At 40.9% G+C, this 23,128-nt stretch overlaps 1 protein-coding gene across 1 annotated transcript in view; it reads right to left on the bottom strand.

Moving 5' to 3' along the window:
• The window catches only part of LOC101893692 (serine-rich adhesin for platelets), a 105,069-nt gene that overhangs the window by 6,931 nt on the left and 75,010 nt on the right, over positions 1–23,128 (bottom strand). The window contains exons 3-4 of the mRNA XM_005180822.4: positions 13,396–19,755; positions 8,994–9,090 (exon numbers count right to left, since the gene is read on the bottom strand). Of these exons, the coding sequence (XP_005180879.1) occupies positions 8,994–9,090; positions 13,396–19,304 (6,006 nt within the window). The 5' untranslated portion in view covers positions 19,305–19,755. The remainder of the gene's footprint in view (positions 1–8,993; positions 9,091–13,395; positions 19,756–23,128) is intronic.

Genomic DNA, 23,128 nt, shown 5'->3' with positions numbered 1-23,128 from the left:
TTGGACTGATATTGGTAATTTGGTGCACTCGAAATCCTTTGAAGGTATACAGGGTGAGATAAAAAACTGCAACAAAATCAAACGCCATAATTTTTACATTTTTTGTTAAATTTTATTGAATGGAAGCAAAAAATGTCGGAAATTGCATCAAATTTTAGAATAAGGTCAGATTTGTTTGAATTGGTCAATTTTGGCACGAATTATGGCCTTCAAACGGCCAATGAAACTGTCATGCGCTGCCCAAATGATGCTCTGCGGTATTTTTGCCCATTCCCAGCGAAGTGCTTGCTTGAGGTGATCGACACTTTGGTATTTTTTAATGCCAACCTTGCTTTCCAAAATACTCCAGACACAATAGTCCAACGGATTGGTATCCGGAGATTTTGGTGGCCATTGTGCGCTGGAAATGAAGCGAGGAATCTCATTTTGTAGCCATTCTTGGGTGGCGCGTGCTGAGTGCGATGGTGCTGAGTCCTGTTGGAATGTCCAAGGTCTGCGGCCAAAATTTTTGCGTCCCCAAGGCTTTAATACACCCTCCAGGATATTTTCGCGACAATATTCGGCATTTATTCTTATGCCACGACCATCGGCTGTTATGGCGACCCACACCATCACCATGGCCAACCGAAGGTGCAGATTTTCTGCTGATCTCTTTGGCCGGCGCTTGAGTTCTGGTGGCCAACAGAAGGTGCATATTTTTAGCTGACCTCTTTGGCAAGTAAACACGATCAATTTGTTTGTTTACAAACTGCTGGACAACGAATGTTTTCTCATCGGAGGGCGAAAAAAACCAAATTCGGCAGTTCACCACTTTCGGCCAAGCGAAGCAACTCTTTAGCTCTTTTGAGTCTGAGTTTATTTTCTTTCTGTTGCGGTGTAATGGAATATCAATGACTTTACCCCGAGCTCATTTTTCATTATTTGTCGAATGCAATATTGCGATATCTTCAGCTCACGAGCGATTTTTCGGCCACTGCGACGCAGTTTTCGATCAAGTCGCTTCTTTACTTTTCGAACCATTTCTGCTGATGTCGCTGTTTTCTTCCGTCCACTTCCTTGACGTGGGGCTACGTTACCAGTATCACGGTAAAGAGCGATGGTACGAGACACAAAAGACTTATTCATGTTTAAATGCTGGAGTGCTCTAACGATAGCCACTTGTGGTTTTCAAGCCAAATATAAAGAAATCACACTATCACGCCTGAATTCCATCACGAATAAATTTTTTTCTTGAAAACTCTCTCCAAAATGCTTTTCTACGTTTGCAAACAATATAAAGAGCTGTCACTGGAATAATTTTAACAGCTGTCGGACGAGTGGCTTAGAAATGACAGCAGTCTGAAGTTGTTTGCAGTTTTTTCATCTCATCCTCTATATGTGACACTTTCGAACAGTTTTGGGGAGTTACAAGAGGGCGTTACCAGTATATCCCATCTTCACATCGATAGTAAAATTTTACAATGAATAATTTTGATGAATATGACATAAAAAGATCCATTTTATGACTTAAATGAGGCTTAATTTGTTAATATTTTTGGCGCTTTGTTTTGCAGAAGTTTTCCTTGAGTTTTTGCCAGTAATATTGCCGAAGACACAATATAATTCAAATGCATCCTTTCCAAGGAATCTTAGCCCAGATATTTTCAAGAATGTAAAACTGGGCGGAACTTCCCAGCCCTATTTTGGTTACATCCAGATAAAAAAAAAACTTTCAAGATGCCGATACACATGTCTCATATTTTTGGCTCTACTCTTAATCAATTTCGTTAATTACTTTAATTTTGAAAAAAAATTGAATTTTGTTGCACAGTGTAATTTAAAACTTTGATCCGTTTTGGGGGAGGTACTAGACGGAGAATCAGGCACCAAGTGTTCTAGTTTCCCCTTTTTGTGTTCATATAGTCCCCACAAATGTTCCCTAGCTTCAGCTTTTTGCAAAATATTACAAATAACCAACAAAGTGAACAGATGGCGCCCAATTGTTTCAAATTGTTTTTTACTTTAAATAAATTTCCATGAAATAACAATTACAATTTCCAAAGAAATCCAGAATAAAAGTCACTGCACCCAATAAAAAAATGTTTTAATGAAAAATTGTTGTTGTTTCTTTTTTTTTTTTTGTTATTCCCATATATGTCGATATCTCTTTTGTTCGGTACGCTGCCGCGCTCATCTTCGAAATGCGATAAACGAGACAATGAATCTTGACTGGTGTCGAACAAAACAACGAAAAAAAAAACGGCAAACGACATGAATGCCCACACATCCTATGACATGAATCCGCCGCCTGCTTTTCTTTTTTGTTTTGCGTTCCGTTTTTTGTTTCATGTTAATTGTAAAATTCTCATGGAAGTGGTTTCACTTGATTAATAATTATTTTAGAACATGTTCTTGAATAATGACAAAGTGGCGATGTGGGGTACAGAGAGGGCACAGTGTTTTGAAGAGGATTTATGTTTTGGTCAAAAAGTTCTTAGAATAAAAAAAAATATTAAAAATATCTTAAAATCTAGGCAAGGTTAGTAAATTAAAAGAATGTTGGACAAATATGAGATCCCGGTCGTATGACAAGCTTCCTTTTTTTATATTTTTCAAAATATTAGAGTTAAGATTCCTTGGAATCAATTCATTTTAGGAGTGCCATGTCATAAATCTCCATTATAGTTTTGGAGATTATGACCGTATTTTTTTTTTGACCATAAACCCTAAAATTGAATGAGGATTATGTCCAAAAAAATTGGTCATAATCCCTAGAAGGACATAGTCCCCAAAACAAGTGGGGGGGAGGTTACGTCCAAAACGATTGCGGACGTAAACGCCATTATGGGGTAAGCATTTTTAACCAGTTTTTTCGTGGGAAAAATATCCGGTTACTCGACTCGAAAAAAACGATTGCGGACGTAAACGCCATTATGGGGTAAGCATTTTTAACCTGTTTTTTCGTGGGAAAAATATCCGGTTACTCGACTCGAAAGTTCGGATACAAAATCCTGTTCTTATCAAAATTGGTATCATTTGAAAGCTTATGGAAATACCTATTCAACAAGTCGTCATATGTCGTGGTTGTTTGAACCGGTTCCTGAGCAATACAAGAAAATTGGTATTTTTGTAGCGGAACTTTTTGAAAACTCCCTAAAAAATCAAGAAATTACCCATTATGATTTACATATCTTTTGTAGTTCCGAAGATATTAACTTTAAAATCGAATAGATTTTTTCGGACGTAACCCCCATAGCAAACGGTAAAACTCCCCATGGGGATTATGTCCGTTTTGAATGTGGATTTAATACCCACTTTATTATGGGGGTTATGACCAACAAATAAAACCATAATTGCAATGGGGATTATGTCCGGGCTTCTATGTTAGGTATATAGTATCGTCGGGAGTATAACTAAAAAAATTTTGGGAAATACAGGGTGAGATAAAAAAAACTGCTATAATTTTTACATTTTTTTTCTAAATTTTATAGCATGAAAGCAAAAAATGTCGAAAATAGCATCAAATTTTAGAATATGTTTAGATTTGTTCGCACTGGTCACCTTTGGCACGAATTATGGCCTTCAAACGGCCAATGAAACCGTCACATTCCCGGCGAAGCGCTTACTTGAGGTGATCGACACTTTGGTATTTTTTAGTGCCAACCTTGCTTTCCAAAATACTCCAGACACAATAGTCTAACGGATTGGTATCCGGAGATTTTGGTGGCCATTGTGCGCTGAAAATTAAGCGAGGAAACTCATTTTGTAACCATTCTTGGAGGGCGACAGTGCTGAGCCCTATTGGAATGTCCAAGGTCTGCGCCCAAAATATTTGCGTGCCCAAGGCTTTAATACACCCTCCAGAATATTTTCGCGAATTCAGAATTTATTCTGATGTCTCGATCGATTAATACGAGCGGAGAGCGACCATCGGCTGTTATGGCGCCCACACCATAACCATGACCGTTGCTTGAGTTCTGGTGGCCAACCGAAGGTGCACATTTTCAGCTGACCTCTTTGGCAAGTAAACACGATAATTTTGTTTATTTACAAACTGCTGGGCAAACAATGTTTTCTCCTCGAAGAAAACCGAATTCGACAGTTTACCACTTTCGACCAAGTGAAGCAACTCTTTAGCTCTTTTGAGTCTATTTTCTTTTTATTGCAGTGTAAGTTCTTGCACTTTTTGAAATTTCAATGGCTTTACCCCGGGCTCATTTTTCAATATTTGCCGAATCGAATATTGCGATATGTTCAGCTCACGAGCCATTTTTCGGCCACTGCGACGCGGATTTCGATCAAGTCGCTTCTTTACTTTTCGAACCATACGTTTGTAAACAATGTAATGAGCTGTCACTGGAATACTGTTAATAGCTGTCGGGCGAGGGGCTTAGAAATGACATGACATCTGAAGTTGGTTGCAGTTTTTTCATCTCACCCTGTACATTAAAGCTATGTCTAAACCTCAACTGATTTCAATATAATTTGACAAATGTATTTTTAGACCAAATTCCGTCATTCATTCCAAATTTCATTGGAATCGGACACACATATCGTGTTTTGTGAATAAAATACACGAAATCGGGAGAAAAAAATGTATGGAAGCTATATCCAAACCTGGACCGATTTCAATATAATCTGGCAAATTTCTTTTTGGACCAAATTCCATCACTCTTTCCAAATCGTGTTTGTAGCGCCTTTAGACTTTTTTATGAGGCTATTTTAAAAATTATGACCAACCACACAGACGAGTTTGTTTACCAAAATTGAACAAAGCGGATGGATCATTTGAGATGCAGTCGTGGTCAATATTCGCATATAATCCTTCAAACAATTCACACAAGATTTCATACATTTTTCTGAATTTCATGTGCTTTTATCTTTGAAAAATTTTCCCATAGCCCTTAAAAAATCACCCTCTATTTATATCTAAAATTTTCCCCATTTCGTCACACTGTGCAGAATTTTTCTCGTTTTGTTTGTTTTATATTTTTTCCTATGAATCATTTAAAAAGTATTATTTAATTATTCATAACAAACGGCCAAAGATGGCTGTGAGTACGTTCCTCCTGCCCTCTCCCCATACCTGTGCTGTGCCATCTTCGTAGACAGTGTCATTATGCTAGTTAAACACTTGGATTCTTATCTATTTTGTCGTCCTCTCAACGTGGCTTGCTTCCACTTTAATTGTTTGTGGCATTGTCTCTCTCTCCCTCTTTTGTTTGTGTACGTAGTATATTCGTATTTGTTTGTAAAATGCACACTCTCGCCTTCGTGTGAAACCCCGAGAGAGATACTCCTCAGACGTGTCGCTGTTGTTTTTGTTGCCAATTGGGTGCAGTGAGGTGAGATTGTACTTGTTTTTATTATTATTGTTGGCATTTTTCAAAAGTAAATAATAAACAAACTTACGTACTCTCATCGTTACTCATACACGCACAGGTTAAACACCAACTACACTTGTTCTGTTGTTTTTGTTGTCATGTGGAAAACTGAGGAGAGTCCAAACGAGAGTAAAAACCCTCGCTTTGTAGCAAAGGTTGAAATAATTTGAATTTTAAAACTGCACTCTGATCTCGGTAGACAATTACCGTAACGTATCTCTCAGCCTCCCCCCCCCCCTACTCCACACTGGAGCTCTTGGCATCCCTGAGATAGTAACGCATTTGAAATTATTGAAGCTTTCCCTACCACCAGATAGCCTCACCCTCCTCACGCTTTACGAGCCGTCTGTAAAACGGCGCAGTCTACTTAAACTTGGTCTATTGTTTGGGTTTTTATCTCTTTGTTTTTTTCCGTTTTGTGGTGTTTCTTTTATTACACATCCGAGTTGAATGGAAATAAAATATACGACCGACAGTATGTGTTCGATTTATGTAATCTGTCATAAGGTTAACCATGGCAGAAAGATAATCACATTGGGCGACAAAATTCAATTATTTTTCGAAAATTGCAGAAAAAACTAAAATATTTTGGAAGTAGGACCAAAAATATAAGGCATTAGTATTAGCATTTCGAAAGTTCATCATAGGAGGTCACAAAAAAAGGCGGAAAGTTGCGTCCAGTTCTACATTTATTTATTTATTTATTTTTTTGAAAATATTCGAGTGTAGTTTTCTTGGAATCCATGCATTTTTGGTATATAGTGTCTTTGTTAATATTATATATGCGAGCTTTATCCAAATCTAAACGGATTACAAAAAAAATTGGCAGATTAGTTTTTGTATTCCGTCACTCAATCCAAGTTTCATTGAAATTGAAGATACAGGGTGAGATGAAAAAACTGCAACCAACTTCAAACTGCTGTCATTTCTAAGCCACTCGTCCGACAGCTATTAAAATTATTCCAGTGACAGCTCATTATATTGTTTACAAGCGTACAAAAGCATTTTGGGGAGAATTTTCCAGAAAAAAAAGTTATTCGTGATGGAATTCAAGTGTGATAGTGTGATTTATATTTGGCTGGAAAACCACAAGTGGCTTTGTGGCTATCGTTAGAGCACTCCAGCATTTAAATGTGAATATGTCTTTTGTGTCTCGTACCATCGCTCGTTACCGTGATACTGGTAGCGTAGCCCGACGTCAAGGGAGTGGACGGAAGAAAACAGCAAAATCAGCAGAAATATTTCGAAATGCAGGAGGCGCCTTGATCGAAACCCTCGTGGCAGTGGCGGAAAAATGGCTCGTGAGCTGAACATATCGCAATATTCCATTCGGCAAATATTGAAAAATGAGATCGGGGTAAAGCCATTGAAATTCCAAAAGTTCAAGAACTTACACCGCAACAAAAAGAAAATAGACTCAGAGACAAAAGAGCTGCCGAATTTGGTTTTCTCCGATGAGAAAACATTCGTTGTCCAGCAGTTTGTAAATAAACAAAATGATCGTGTTTACTTGCCAAAGAGGTCAGCTGAAAATGTGCACCTTCGGTTGGCCACCAGAACTCAAGCGCCAGCCATGGTGATGGTGTGGGCTGCCATAACAGCCGATGGTCACTCCCCACTCGTATTAATCGACTGTGGCATCAGAATAAATATTCTGGAGGGGGTATTAAAGTTTTGGGCACGCAAACATTTGGGCCGCAGACCTTGAACATTCCAACAGGACTAAGCACCATCGCACTCAGCACACGCCATCTAAGAATGGTTACAAAATGAGGTTCGTCGCTTCATTTCCAGGGAACAATGGCCACCAAAATCTGAGGATACCAATCCGTTGGACAATTGTGTCCGAAGTATTTTGGAAAGCATGGTTGGCACTAAAAAATACCAAAGTGTCGATCACCTCAAGCAAGCGCTTCGCCGGGAATTTGAATAGAATCGGATGCTAATTTCGCATTTATAAGCGTTTTGGTCATTCAAATATTTGACCCTTAGTGGAGGAGGTACCAGAAGGAGTGGATCGATATATTCCATCTTCACAACAGATCTTGTTCTTATGGAAATATTTGGATGAGTGAAATTTGAAGAAAATCGGATGGTTATTTTGTAAATTAAAAGAGATATAATTTTTCAAAATTGTGACCATTTGTGGGGGAGATAACAGAAGGAGTGGACCGATATATTTCACCTTCATAGCAGACCTTTTGTTGGTAGAAATATTGGGTTTGAAAATATTCGGATGCGTATTTTGCGTCTTATGAGCTTTATAGTCATTGAAAATTTTGACCCGTCGTGGGGGAGGTACCAGAAGGTGTGGTTTGATATATTTCATCTTCACACCAGATATTTTATTTGTAGAAATATTGGGATGTGTGGAAATTGAATAGAATCGGATGCCTATTTCGTATATTATAAGAGTTATAATTATTCCAAAATTTTGACCCCTTTGTGGGAGAGGTACCAGAAGAAGTGGACCGACATATCCCATCTTCATACCTGATTACGTGGCGATAGAAATATTGGGATGTGTGAAATTTGAAGAGAATTGGATGCTTGTTTCGCGTTTTATAGGAGTTATAATTTTTCAAAATTTAGACTCTTTATTCCATATTCAAATCAGGTCTTGTGTTAGTAGAAATCTAGGGAAGTGTGAATTTGGAGACAATCGGACTCTTACATCACATATTGTAAAATTTAAAAATATTCAAAAGTTTGACCATTTTTGGGGGAGGTACATGATGGAGTGGGTCGATATTATCGGTTTACATCACTTATCCGTAGAATAAAGATTTATGGCTTATTTAGTCGTGCGATAAAACCAGAAGTAAGAAAATGGTCATTTGGTCTCCTGTTCGGAATTTCAATGAAAAGTGGTGAAGATTTCCCCTAAAAACTTCCTGCAATACAAAATTCCAATTGTTACAATTTCTGTTGAACTTATCAAGCCCTCACTGTGGCCAAGTAAAAACCCCGCTTTTCCAAAAACAAGATGTAGCAACAACATTTAAATTCGCATCATGGCAGTAGTGACGATGATGATAATAGGGTGTTTTAAAATTACTGGCGTTGCGGCGCATCTGACTGACACGCACACACACACACATACACACACTTTATGTCAAGTGTTGATTTAATGGTATGCGTGTGTAGCTATAGCTACTGATTACATGATGCCAGAGTGTGATTACTCTAATGGCAGGGGGAATTACTTGAAGAGATTCACTGAGCATAACCAAGCCGTATATCTGAAGTAAGTATGAGACGCATGATGCCACCGCAGCACTCAACGCGTTGCGTAGGTGTACATTTGTACATGGCAGCTTTTGATGATCATGGCGATGCGATGCGGCTGATGAGGAAGTTAATCACATGGAAGGTGAGTGGGGACGGATTGGCATAGCATAATTTGAAGAGGTCATGCATCCGTGATTGGCCTGATGTACACACATTAGATTTTGTAAATAAATAACAATTTTTCCTTTTGTTTCTTTCATTTCGTTTTGAACTACAAAACTTACTGACATATAAAAATATTATATAAATAAATAAAAATACGCAAATAAATCCGTCACTACATATGTATGTAGATAATATTTGTAGATAGTAAGCCAAAACAAGATTAGAAATACTTACGCTGACATAATTCGCATTAATGTATTCCGTTTTCTCATCATCGTTCAGACGCTGTAGGATGACACGAGTTTCAGGAAGCGGTAGGACATTGGCATATCTGGAAGGGAATTAAAAAAAAAAAAAAAAAACAAAAACAAATTAATACAAAACAAGTAAAAAAGCTGTAAGTTCGGCCGGGCCGAACTTGGAATACCCTCAACCATTTGAAAAGATTTTGGCAATTTTCAAAAAAAAAAATAGGTTAAAAATTCTGTTAAAATTTTAAAAATACCGAACGTATAAGGGTTTATATGACGACGTGGACCTACATAGGCAATTTTTGTTATAAGCCATTACAATATTCAAATGCGAAACTTGAAAAAAAAAAAAACATTCGGTGAATAATGTAGCTAAAATCATCAAAATACCGAATATAGGGAGGTACCTTTATATGGGGGCTATACGAAGGCGTGGATCTGCACAGACAATTTTCCGTCATAGGCTGTAGTATCCATTACGAACGTCAAATACTAAATTTGAAACAATTCCGGTGAATATTGCCACAAAAATCATCAAATACCGAATATTGAGAGGTACCGTTATATGGAGGCTATACGAAGACGTGGACCTACAAAGACAACTTTCTGTCATAGGCTGAAGTATCCATTATGAACTCCAAATAATAAATTTGAAACGATTTCGGTGAATAAATTCGGCAAAATGGTCCGATCTCTACCATTTTTATAAGGGATCTTGTGTTGATAGAAATATTGAGATGCACCAAATGTGAATAGAATCGGATGTTAATTTCGCATTTTATGAGCTTCATGAATATTCAAAGTTTTGAACCTTTGTGGGGAGGTAGCAGAAGGAGTAGACCAATCTATCCCTCTTCACAATAGATCTTGACTTAGTAGAAATAAGGGGATTTGTGAAATATCAAGAGAACCGGAGGATTATTTCTGATTTTATGATCCATTTGGTTATTCAAAACGTTGACCCTTGAGAGAGGTACCACAAAGAATGGTCCCAGCTCTACCACTTTTATAAGAGATCTTGTGTTGATAAAAATATTGAGATGTACCAATTCTGAATAGGGTCGGATGTTATTTTCGCGTTTTATGAACTTCAAGGATATTCAAAATACTGACCCTTTGTGTGGGAGGTACCAGAAGGAGTGGACGGATATATTCCATCTTCACACCAGATCCTGGGCTAATAAAAATATTGTGACGTGTGTATTTTGAAGAAAATCGGACTCTTACATCACCTTTAATAAGAGTTATAATTATTCCAACTTTTAACCCTATGTGGGGGAGGTACTTGATGGAGTGTACCGATATTGTCCATTTTCGCACCTATCGTAGCACTGATGGAAATATTGGGATTTGCGAAGATGAAGCAAACATGGATTATTCTTTCTCGTTCTTTAAGTAAAACATTTTTTGAAAATGTTGACTTTTTTGGTGGGGGAGGTACCAGAAGGAGTGGACAATAATAATATTACGATGTACCTAGTTTGGATCAAATCGAATACTCCCTTCAATATCGAGCGCACCAGTCAGACAGACGGTTGGGCATCGCTAGATCGACTCCAAATGTCCTGAAACGGATTTGGTCCAAAGAGACCTAGGGTCTTAAACCGTTATTTCAATGAGGCACGTTTTGGCCGTATCAAATGATATAGAACCTCTCTAGCCATATGGCTGAGGGTATAACAAGTAAAAAGGGCTTCCAAATCGGGAGGTACCGTTACATAGGGGCTATACCAGTTAGAGAATTTGAATCGGACAATTTTGGCAGGGAGAGAACAGATCTAGCGAGAACCTTAAAATTGTTAAGTAACAGCTTATTTGGTTGGAAATTGTGGCAGAAACCTTCAAAATACCGAAAATCAGAAGGTACTGACATATGGGAGCTATAGCAATTAGTGGATCTGAATCGCAAATTTTCTTAAAGGGAGACAGACCTGCCAAAAATACCAGTTGGTGAGATTAATTAAATTTAGTTAGAAACTGTGGAAGAAACCCTTAAAACCCCGAAAATCTGGTGGAACCGCTATATAGGGGCTACGCCAATTAGTGCACCTGTAGCGAATATTTTTGGCAAGGAGAATTGACCTACCGAGAACCTTAATTGTCAAATTTCTTGTAATTTGATTGAAAATTGTGGCAGAAAACTTAAAAATTCCGAAAATGTGGACTATATCCAAGCGTGGACCCATATAGCACATTTATTCGGACTACAGACAACATTTTTGAGGTTTTCGGTCCACAGAAGGAATTTTAAAGGCCTTAGGTCTAAAGGAAATCTCTTTAAAACACCTCAATTGAATACCAATTAGTTGTTAAGTTTCAGCTAATTTGATTGGAAATTGTGACAGAAACGTTCAAAATACCGAAAATTTGGAGGTACCGCTATATGGGGCGCTATACCAATTAGTGAACCTGTACCGTAAATTTTTTTCAAGAAGAGGACAGACCTACCGAGATCCTCAAATGCAAAGTTTCATCGAATTTGGTTGGAAATTATGGCGGAAACTTTCAAAATACCGACAATCGAGAGGTATTTTTAAATGGGGCAATACTAGTTGGTGGTCCTGTACCGAATATGTTTTGCAGGGAGGGAATATATCTACCGAGAACTCTAATTGCCAAGTTTCAGCTAATTTGGTTGAAAATTGTGGCAGAAATTATCAAAATACCGAAAATCTGGGCTATACTCTTTCAGAGATCTCTCTCTTGAGAAGACCTTTAGAAAGACTTTTGTCTAAAGAGGACCTGCCAGAGGTGTTTTTCCAAACGTAAGCCCCGAAAAAATCTTCTAAAAGGTGTTCTATCTAACGTAAGCCCCGAAGAAATCTTCTTGGTACGTCATTGGTCACGGGTCTTTAGAAGACCCTAAGGTCGAGGATCTTTCATAATTCTTTGATGTATAGAAGTGTTTTCATAGAGGTTTCTTTCTACAGAAGACCTCTTCTCTGTTTAGATTTCAGAAGACCTCTTCTCCGTCCTTAAAGAGTTTTCAAAGCTTATCGGTCTTCAGAAGACCTTTTAAAGGCCAAGTACTTTTCATAGGTCTGTGACCCATAGAAATTCTTTTTAAATGGGGTTCATTCTTTCAGAGGTCTACTCTATCTCTTGAGAAGACTTTTCGAAGGGATTTTGTCTAAAGAGGACCTCTCAGAGGTGTCTAACGTTAGCCCTCCAAGAAATCTTATTGGTACATCATTGATCACCGATCTTCAGAAGACCCTATATATATAAATTCTTTTTAAAAGGGTTTTGTTTTTTTCAGAGACCTTCTCTATCTTGAGAAGTCTTTTTAGATGACCTCCCATAGGTCTTCTTTCTAAAGAAAAGCCACTAAGACCCCTATACGGTCTTCAAAAGAAATTTTAGAGGTCTTTGGTCTAAAGGAAATATTTTTAAAAGACTTCATTTGAAGAGAGGCGGGAGTAGTCCGTCTATTGAAGATTTTTCAAAGGTCATCGGTCTTTAGAAGGCCTTTCCAAGACCAAGAACTTGTCATTGGTCTATATTAATTCTTTTTAAAGCGGTTTCGTATCTTTCAGATGCCTTCTATATCTTGAGAAGTCTTTTTAGAGGACCTCCCAGATGTCTTCTTTCTAAAGAAGAGCCCCTAAGAAATCCTCTAAATAAGGAAAATCTCAAAATACTGGAAGATACTGGTTTTTTCTTCATAGATCGTCTCTCAGACAAATTCTGTCTCAGGGAAGACCTTTCTGAGGAAGAAAAATGTTCAGAGGTCAGCTATCTATAGAAGGCCTCTCAAAGACCTTCTGTCTCAGGAAAAACCTCTCAGATATCATATTTTCCGTAGAAAATCTCCCTGAAGTCTTCTTTAGAAGACCTTTCAAAGGCATAGTGCAATAGCCCTCTTTCTATAGAAGATCTCTCAGGAATCTATTTCCAAGGAAGGTAGTTGGAAGGCTTCTTTATGTAGAAGACCTCACAGGGTTTTCTGTTTATAGAAGGTCTCTCAGACGTCTTTCGTCTATAAAAGACTTCTAAGAGGTCAAAGAAATCTCAGAAGTCTATAGAACAGGGTGACCCTCGTCTGAGGAAGACGTCAAAGTTTTCTTCCATAGAAAACTACGGTGAGATCAATCTGTCTTTGGAAGACCTCCCACAGGTCTTATGTATAGAATACCCATATAGCCCATTTTAAATACCAATCAGCCTGCATGTAAGAGCTCTACATTAAATCGTGATTTCCACAGACAGGCAGTCGGACATCGCTAAATCTCCTTCTAATTTTATTCGGATCAGGAATATATATATACTTTTTGGGTTCTCTGACGATTTTTTTGAGTTTTGGCAAACGGAATAATAAATTTAATATAATTCCCCCCAATGGTATGGTGGAGGATATAAAAAAATCTAAAATTCTTTTCACTCACCTATTCTTATCTTCCACCCCGGGTGGCACCTCATCATCTCTCGCCGTGATTTGTGGCACATCACGAAATTCCTCAAAAATCCTCAACTTCTCTGTGGCAAATTTCGCCAAATCATGGACGCCCAAAGCATTGTGACGTATCGAAGGGTCATCAAAGGCCAAATTGCCATATGTCCTTTTCGAGGACCTGAATGCACTGCCCTTGCGTATGCTACCACCCCCGATGGAACCATTTTCGATGGCATACTCATCGAGGCTGACGGGACGGCAACGTTGACTGTATGACGTTTGTTTTTGACGTTTACGCATCAGGTAGAGGAAGGCTACCAGTAGGATTAGGGCAACAACACCAATTACCGAAACCGTGATGGCAATAATGACATTGACATCCATCTCACCGTTGTCATTGGAGTTTTTGGTAAACATGTTGTTGTCACCTCCGTTGGGTATCATAATGGTGTCCAGGGGTGGTAAGGAGTTGCCACCAGTTCCTCCAATGTTGGCGGTTTGTATGACCATTGTGGTGGTAGTACTGTTGGAAGTTGTTGTGGGTATCATGGCTGTTGTTGTTGTGGTTTCTAAATAATCTATTAAAGTTGTGTGAGGAATTTCACTTGTTGTTGTTGTTGTCGGACTGCCTGCTGTTGCGGAACTGTTGCTAATAATTTTATAGACCTCTTCTTCTAAGCCCTTCAAAGTTGTTGTTGTCGTCGTTGAAGAGCTTGCCTCTGTTGTTGTCTCTGCTGCTGTTGTTGTTGTTGTTTTTATTATTATGGGGGGTATACTCGTTGTTGTTGTGGTGGTGCTGGTGGTAGTTGTTGTTGAATCATCTAGTAGACTTATAAAGGTCTCCTCTGTCACTGCCGTCGTTGAGGTCGAGGTTGATGTTGTTGTCGTGCTCTCCGGTAAACTCATGGTTGTAAGTTCCACACCTTCCGCATACTCTCCCCCACCGGAACCCTCCACTTCTGCTTCCTCTTCCCGTTTGATAGCTGTGGTGGTGGTTGTGATTATTTCTGGTAGTGGCGTTGTTGTTGTTGTTGCAGGTTTTTGATTACCCCCTCTGAGAGGAAATTTGAAATAGGTTTCTACCCCTTTTTCTGTGGTGACCCCTTCTTCCCCTCCCGGGGTTGTATTGAGTTCAGGTGTAGAGGACGTTGTGTGTGTCTCGTTTGAGTGGCCAACAACAGGTGTTTCTGTGGCAAGGATGGGTACAACTGTTGTTGTTTCAATTTCCTTCTTCGTATCCTCCTCCTTCTCTTTCTCCCCCGTGGTCTCCTCCTTTGTGGCTTCTTCTTCCCTTGTGGCCTTCTCCTCCTCCTTTGTTGCTGAGACCTCCGTCGTCGTCGTGTAAGGTAACCCAATTATTATGTTTTGTTCTGTGGATGTTGTTGTTGTTTTTATTTGCTCTTGGCTATTGTTTTTCGTCTGCCCTTCCTGTCCCGCTTCCCCTGGCTGTGTTGCTTCTTTGGCTTCTTGTTGAGGGCTAGGGGTTGTTGTCGCTTCCTCCAATGGTTTTTTGATTATCTCTTCTGTGGAGGATGACGTAGTATTTTCTTTAGCCTCAGTTATTGTCGTCGTCGAACTCGCCGTCGTCGTCGCCTCAAATGGAATATCTGTGGTGTTTGTTGTTGTTGTTGTTGTTGTAGCCTGAGTTGTTGTTGTTGTAGTATTTGCTAGCTGCTCATTCAAATGCGTTTTATTTGTACTTGAAAATTGCCCCTCGAATGACGACGCCAACACCGCCGCCCCTGTTACCTCTGCACTTGGCTCTTGAGACGCTAACGTAGTTGTGTCTAAACTTGTTGTTGTAGTTTCAATATTTATCGATTGCTGCTGCTGTTGCTTTTGTTGTAATTCATTATCATGACTATTACTGTCGATGCCATTTTGGTCAATAACTTCCGCTAGAGGAATAGTTTTCGTGGTGGCAGATTCGGCCTCATTTGCTGGAGAAGTTGTGGCCGTCTCCGTTAAAGTTGTTTTTGTTGTTATTACAAATTTCGGCTTATATGTTGTAACCTCTGGGAACCTGGAATTATTTTCCTCTCCACTACTCTCCGTATTCGAATTTTCCGTAATATTCGCTTTTAAACCAAAATCATCCGAAACCGAATTCCGCGTCGTTGTCGGTACCGTTATCGTTGTACTCTCCGCGAATGGTTCAACAAAACTGTTAACATTTGACTCTACAGTTGTTTTTTGCACTTCAGGCTGGCTATGGCTGCTCTCCGTTATAACAGCTGTTGCCTTAGTTACTGGCTCTCTCTCTGAGTATGTTAGGTTGTTATGATTGATAAAGCTCTGCTCTCTGGGGTTGTTCTCAAATGTAATGACGGCACCTGGCTCGTCACTGGCAACAGCTGTTGTATTTGCGGGTTGTTGTTGGGTTAAAGTCAAGTTTGTGTCAGGTTGTTGTTGTTGTTGCTGTTCATGTGTGCCAACACTTTTGGGACTTGCTACAAACTCAACAAATGATTCCGTGGTGGCAGATTCCTCTCCCCCAGCAACCTGGGTTGGCAAGTTATCTTTTGTTTCTCCCATTTTTACGGCCTTATCATCTTCGCCCGCCATAGATAAGATTTCTGAATTGGCACTGATTTTATTTGTCGAGGAATTACCCAGAAGCTCCATGCCCTCATATTGTTCCGTGGTGGCCTGCAACAGATCTTTGTCGGTAATAATGTGCGACCAATCCAGCAGAGATTTTTCATTGAGACCCTGCTGGGATTTTTCACTCTCAAATGGTTCCCTCATCTCCTGGCTTTTCTCTGCCATGGCAAGGCCCTTTTCAGTTGTGGTTATCTTTGGCAGCTCCAAATTGAAGTTGGAGTTCGAGTTGGGATTCTTCATGCCAGCCAGGGACCAAACCTCGGGATTATTGGGTAAATTCATTTGCTGGGCATTGGAGGAGTTTTCATTGATAAACTTGGGCTGTTTGGGGCGTTGAGAAGAGGAGTTTTTCTGTAGCTCTTCAAAATCCAAATTATTGGCAATGTGGGCCGGTAAAGTGGTGGATTCTTCCTCCGCCTCCTCCTTGCCAAACATGGAACGCCCATATTCCACTTTATCCATTGGCCTTGGACTCGGATTGGCTTCCGGCACTTTTTCCGTGGTTCGATCGGGTAAATCATTGGTAACCTCTTTCCAGGAATCTGAATCCATGGCATCCTGAATATGCCCCGAGGTATTCAAGAATTTATTTCCCGATTCCCCCGCAAGAACCTTGGAGGAAAACACCGATTCATCTCCCTTGGTAATGGCTGCTGGATCCGCGTTAATGTGATTGCTTTCTAGGCTATTGTCACGAAGGGTTGTGGTCTTGGCTAAATCAGCTGTTTGATTCGAGCGATCAGCTGTTACGGCTTCCAGATCGGATGTCTTACTTTGGAGATTATTTTCTATGGCAGAAGTATGGGGAGATTTTGTAGTGGTTTCCTCAGTTTTCAACTCTTGATTTCCTAGGTCATTTTGGCCCAACTTTTCATCAGGGTTGCCATCTTTTTCAGCCAAATTATGCGATTCTTCCTTCCCTGATTTCCCTGATGGTAACAGACTTTCCTTGGAGGAAATCTCATTTAGGTTATGATTACCAGGATTTTGTATATCCTCCAGTACTTTAAACGACTTTGTCTCCTCTTCCGGCTTAGTTGAGGTTAGAAAATCCCCTGAGTTGCCATTATTTTTGGCATTTTCATCAATTTCTTTTACAGAGTTTTCCGGGGAAGATTTCCCTTCCGAATTCTTCAAATTCCCCTCATTTTCCTGGGATGCCAGCTCATTCACGGTATTTCCTTCAGCATTGGATGAGATTTTTAAAGTAATGTGGGATTCTGGCTCATTGGGGGAATTTTCATTGTTGCCGGAATTCTGGGCTGCGTGGAGATTTTCATTGGCATTTTGAGAATCCGAAACATTTTGGGATTCTTGAGGATTTTCACTGGCATTTGGGGATTTTGGGGAATTTCCAAGACCATTTTCCTCTCTTTGCGGGGATGTTTGGGGATTTTCATTGGCATTTTGGGAATTCTTTGCCATAGAGTCATTATTTTCTGAAGTATTCTGGGATTCTTGGGAATGTCCAAGGGTGGTGGTGGCCAGTGATTTTTGAGATTCTTGAATATTTTCAGCTTTCGGGGATTCTTGGGAATTTCCCCCCATAATCGGGGATGTTTGGAGATTTTCCTTGGAATTTTGGGATTCTTGGGGATTTTTATGAATATTTTCGGAATTTTGTGGATTTGTATTGGCATTTTGGAATGTACTTCCTTTTTGAGAAAGTTGATCACTTCCATACTCGCTGGCAGAAGCATTTGAACTTTCCCCAACATTCTGGGATTTTTCCTCGGCGTTTTGGGAATTTTGGGGATTTTCTTTAATGCCGGCAATCTGAGACACTGGGGAATTTTCATTATTTATATTTGAGGCCGTCGTTGTGTAGTGGAGATTTTCCGGACTATTTTGGGGTTCTTTCGAATTTTCCTGCGAATTTTTGGGGATTTCTTGGATTTTTGTGGGATTTTCTCGGACAATTTTAGAGATTTCTTGGATTTTTATGGGATTTTCCTGGGCATTTCCCTTCAAAATATTCTGGGATTCTTGAGAGTTTTTGTTGTGCGCACCCTGAGATTCTTGGGAATGTAGGGAATTTCCTCTGTCACCATTTTGAGATTCCTGGGGAATTTTATTCGGAGATCCAGCTGGATTTCCATTATCCTTCGAGGGAATTTCATTGTCAGCTTTCAAAATCTGGGATTCAAGGGGATTTTCATTATTTTTCCCGGAATTGGTTTCAGGATTTTTAGTTCTCAGAGATTCCTGGGAATTTAAATCATTTGTTGCTCCAACGTTTTGAGATTCTTGGGAATTTCCATCACCTTTCAAAGGAAACTCCTGGATATCCTTTCCAATTTCAGTTGCAAAGGCCTTCTGTGATGTATCCCCAGAATTTCCCATTTCTTCCTTGTGAGATTCTTGAGTATCAGCCAAATTGGCAAAATTCTCATGGGTAGAAGAAACACTGAAAACTGGACGATTATCTGGTCCAAGGGTCATAACCTCCACATCCTTGGAGAGATTAGCCTGGGTAGCCAAATCCATATCCTTTCCTTCAATTTTCGTCTGGACATCATCACTCTTCTCCTTGGATTGGGGCGTTAGAACCATAATATTCTCAGAGTTGGTATTTTCCGCCAGACTGGGGTTGAAACTGGCAATTTTGGTTCCGGAATCGGTTTCTTTGGCGTTCTCTTGGGTCGTTTCCCTGGAACCAATGTCATTGAGGGAATGTAAAACCTGGCCACTTAGCCCCTCGATTTTTTCTTGGAAATTCTGCCCCAAATTGCTGGCTAACTTGAGTATGGGATTTTCTGTTGCCACTGGCGCCCGATGTGGGGCTTCATTGGAATTTTCTTCATTTAAACTTTGCTGGGCAGGGGATTTAATATTGGATTCAGGCATAACCTCCTGCAATTTCTTTTCAAATTCCGGCGAGGAATCAATGCTGGAAGGATTCTTAATCAGGGCTATTTCATTGGCCATTGCTTGCTCTTGAGAAGACGTTCCAAAACCCCTTCCCATTGGCTGCAACTTTGTTGGCATTCCACTATCATGGGAGTCCAGGGGAGTTAACTTGGTCGGCAGCGCTTGTGTTCGGTTCAATTCCCCCACTTCAATGTCAGGGTCAGCTGCGGCAGCCCTTATCGACGACACCAAAACATTTGCCGGCGTCACCGCTGTTGTTTCGCCCATATCCATACCTGTGGCTGAGGGAATTTCTCTTTTTTTGATAACACCCGCTTGGGCGTTCCGCACCAACATAACGGCTATTAATAGGTAACATGTTAAAGCTATTTTACAGCGACCACGTTTACGCTGCCACCTAAAGCTAGCTGGAGGAGGCAATGACATATTACAAAAAATTCTCTCTTCTTTTTTGTTGTTGTTGCTGTTGCGTTTAAAGCAAATCGCACGGAACGTGCCTAAAATTACAGTTTACAAATATTTTTCTAATTGGAATTATTTTGTTTTGTTTTTTTTTTTCGCTATCGCTAGAGGAGGCGAGGCAGTTACATTTGGAAAGATTCTTGGGAAATTCGTAATTTTCTCTTTACGAGAAAATTTCCATGGAAAATTCTGTGGAAGAATTCAATGTCAAGTCTCCCTTTCGTTTATCTTGAGGGTGGTGCGGCATTTCCTACCACCTTACTGCGGGTATTTTTCTTAATTTAGTTATTGGATTACGTTGGCATAGTTTCGCGCTCTTCAGTTCATGGCCGGCAAATGGCCACCCTGTGTTGTGGTTGTTGTAAATGGAATGTTATGGTAGTTTTGTTGTACGTTGTTGTTTGTTTTAGGAAATCTGTAAAGAAAGAGGGAGACAGAGAGAAAAGAAAAAAATGAAAGTGTTGCTCTTATCAGGTTAAGAAGTTTATGGTCGCTCGATCATGAGAGCGAACGTTTTGCAAGATTAATTTTTATCTCCCCGAAATTATTCCCAGCTATCTAATCAAAAATTTTGACATTGTAACACACGCACCAGCAACCTTCATAGGTAAATGAATTACCTTCACATGATTTTTTTTTTTTTTTTTTTGGGAGGCGAACAAAATTTTTATCAGCTGGGAACTTTTCCAGGTTGGAAAATTTTCACTCGTATGGTTCTAAGAGTGCCTTGGAATTCCAGGTGATTGTTATTTTATTTCGAGAGATTTTTTTTCATATTTTCCCTTTGAACTTAAAACTCAAATACCTTAGACCCGAAGTGCTGGCTCGAAATCGAGTAATGAATGAAACTCATTTGAATTCGAGCGGGAATACTCCCCCGAGTAGAAAAAAAATTGGTATACTCTATGCAACTCATATAAGATAGAGAGAGAGACTAGACTTTGCACGTTTCGAATGAGAGTAAAATCTGTTCCAGGAAATCGAGCCAATTCTACTCTCGCCGAGTAGGAACTCCATAAGCTTTTATCATACCGGCTATTAAAACTAAACCAATTTATTTTTGGTTCTTACCCAATCGAAATCCTAACTTCTTCAGAGTGTTACAGAAGCAGCATAGAGCGTTTTATGATTGGGGGCCGTTTGGAAAAAAATAAATCAATTTATTTTTGCTTCTCGACTTTACTCTCATGTAAACTCCTACTCCTTTTCGAGCAGCTCGTACTGAGCGAGTACTCTCACATTAATCAAAAGAGCGAGAGAGAGAGAGAGAGAGAGAGAGGGAGAGTGGTAAGAAACTCGTACTCACGAGTAAATACGACAAATGCGGGTTCTCATAAATACTATCTTCTGCACAGACCCCCTGAGAGACTCACTGGCCAACCAGCTCGTCTATAGAGACTCACTGGCCAACCAGCTCGTCTATAGAGACTCACTGGCCAACCAGCTCGTCTATAGAGACTCACTGGCCAACCAGCTCGTCTATAGAGACTCACTGGCCAACCAGCTCGTCTATAGATACTCACTGGCCAACAAGCTCGTCTATAGAGAGAGACTCACTGAGCCGCTTCAGCTCGTCTATAGAGAGAGAGACTCACTGAGCCCCTTCAGCTCGTCTATAGACGAGAGAGACTCACTGAGCCCCTTCAGCTCGTCTATAGACGAGGGAGACTCACTGAGCCCCTTCAGCTCGTCTATAGACGAGAGAGACTCACTGAGCCCCTTCAGCTCGTCTATAGACGAGAGAGACCCACTGAGCCCCTTCAGCTCGTCTATAGATGAGAGAGACTCACTGAGCCCCTTCAGCTCGTCTATTGACGAGAGAGACTCACTGAGCCCCTTCAGCTCGTCTATAGACGAGAGAGACTCACTGAGCCCCTTCAGCTAGTCTACAGACGAGAGAGACTCACTGAGCCCCTTCAGCTCGTCTATAGACGAGAGAGACTCACTGAGCCCCTTCAGCTCGTCTATAGACGAGAGAGACTCACTGAGCCCCTTCAGCTCGTCTATAGACGAGAGAGACTCACTGAGCCCCTTCAGCTCGTCTATAGACGAGAGAGACTCACTGAGCCCCTTCAGCTCGTCTATAGACGAGAGAGACTCACTGAGCCCCTTCAGCTCGTCTATAGACGAGAGAGACTCACTGAGCCCCTTCAGCTCGTCTATAGACGAGAGAGACTCACTGAGCCCCTTCAGATAGTCTACAGACGAGAGAGGCTCACTGAGCCCCTTCAGCTCGTCTATAGACGAGAGAGACTCACTGAGCCCCTTTAGCTCGTCTATAGACGAGAGAGACTCACTGAGCCCCTTTAACTCTTCTATAGACGAGAGAGACTCACTGAGCCCCTTTAGCTCGTCTATAGAGAGAGACTCACTGAGCCCCTTCAGCTAGTCTATGGAGAGAGAGACTCACTGAGCCCCTTCAGCTAGTCTATGGAGAGAGAGACTCACTGAGCCCCTTCAGCTCGTCTATAGAGAGAGACTTACTGAGCCCCTTCAGCTCGTCTATAGAGAGAGACTCACTGAGCCCCTTCAGCTCGTCTATAGACAAGAGAGACTCACTGAGCCCCTTCAGCTCGTCTATAGACGAGAGAGACTCACTGAGCCCCTTCAGCTCGTCTATAGACGAGAGAGACTCACTGAGCCCCTTCAGCTCGTCTATAGACGAGAGAGACTCACTGAGCCCCTTCAGCTCGTCTATAGACGAGAGAGACTCACTGAGCCCCTTCAGCTCGTCTATAGACGAGAGAGACTCACTGAGCCCCTTCAGCTCGTCTATAGACGAGAGAGACTCACTGAGCCCCTTCAGCTCGTCTATAGACGAGAGAGACTCACTGAGCCCCTTCAGCTCGTCTATAGACGAGAGAGACTCACTGAGCCCCTTCAGCTCGTCTATAGACGAGAGAGACTCACTGAGCCCCTTCAGCTCGTCTATAGACGAGAGAGACTCACTGAGCCCCTTCAGCTCGTCTATAGACGAGAGAGACTCACTGAGCCCCTTCAGCTCGTCTATAGACGAGAGAGACTCACTGAGCCCCTTCAGCTCGTCTATAGAGGAGACTCCCTGAGCCCCTTCAGCTCGTCTATAGAGGAGACTCCCTGAGCCCCTTCAGCTCGTCTATAGAGGAGACTCACTGAGCCCCTTCAGCTCGTCTATAGAGGAGACTCACTGAGCCCCTTCAGCTCGTCTATAGAGGAGACTCACTGAGCCCCTTCAGCTCGTCTATAGAGGAGACTCACTGAGCCCCTTCAGCTCGTCTATAGAGGAGACTCACTGAGCCCCTTCAGCTCGTCTATAGAGGAGACTCCCTGAGCCGGCAACACGTCTTTAGAGGAGACTCCCTGAGCCGTCAGCTCGTCTATAGAGGAGACTCCCTGAGCCGTCAGCTCGTCTATGGAGATACTCACTGGGCCATCAGCTCGTCTATAGAGACGACCTAAGCCCTCAGTCTGTCTATAGACTCCTCAGAGCCCTCAGCTTGTCTATAGAAATGACCTAAGCCTTCAGCTCGTCTATAGAGACTCCCTGGCCCTCAGCTCGTCTATGGAAACGACGTCCTTTTTTTGTAGTCTGTGAAGCGTACCATGAACCTACTTGGATCCAAAACAGCTATTTACATCGTTGGGCGCCAATCCTAATAAAAAATTAAAACTGGGAATTTCCACTGAAAAAATGAAACTAATGATTATTTCAAGGAGTTAATGCTTGGAAGTACACGAAGCATTTCTAATCTAGATTACCTTTCAAAAAAGGCTACGAATTCCGTTGGGCGCCAATTTTTATAAAAAAA

Source organism: Musca domestica, unplaced genomic scaffold (genome assembly GCF_030504385.1).
Source record: "Musca domestica strain aabys unplaced genomic scaffold, Musca_domestica.polishedcontigs.V.1.1 76, whole genome shotgun sequence".
Classification (NCBI taxonomy): domain Eukaryota; kingdom Metazoa; phylum Arthropoda; class Insecta; order Diptera; family Muscidae; genus Musca; species Musca domestica.
The sequence above is the reverse complement of the archived record's forward strand: the minus strand, read 5'-3'. Positions and strand labels throughout refer to the sequence as shown.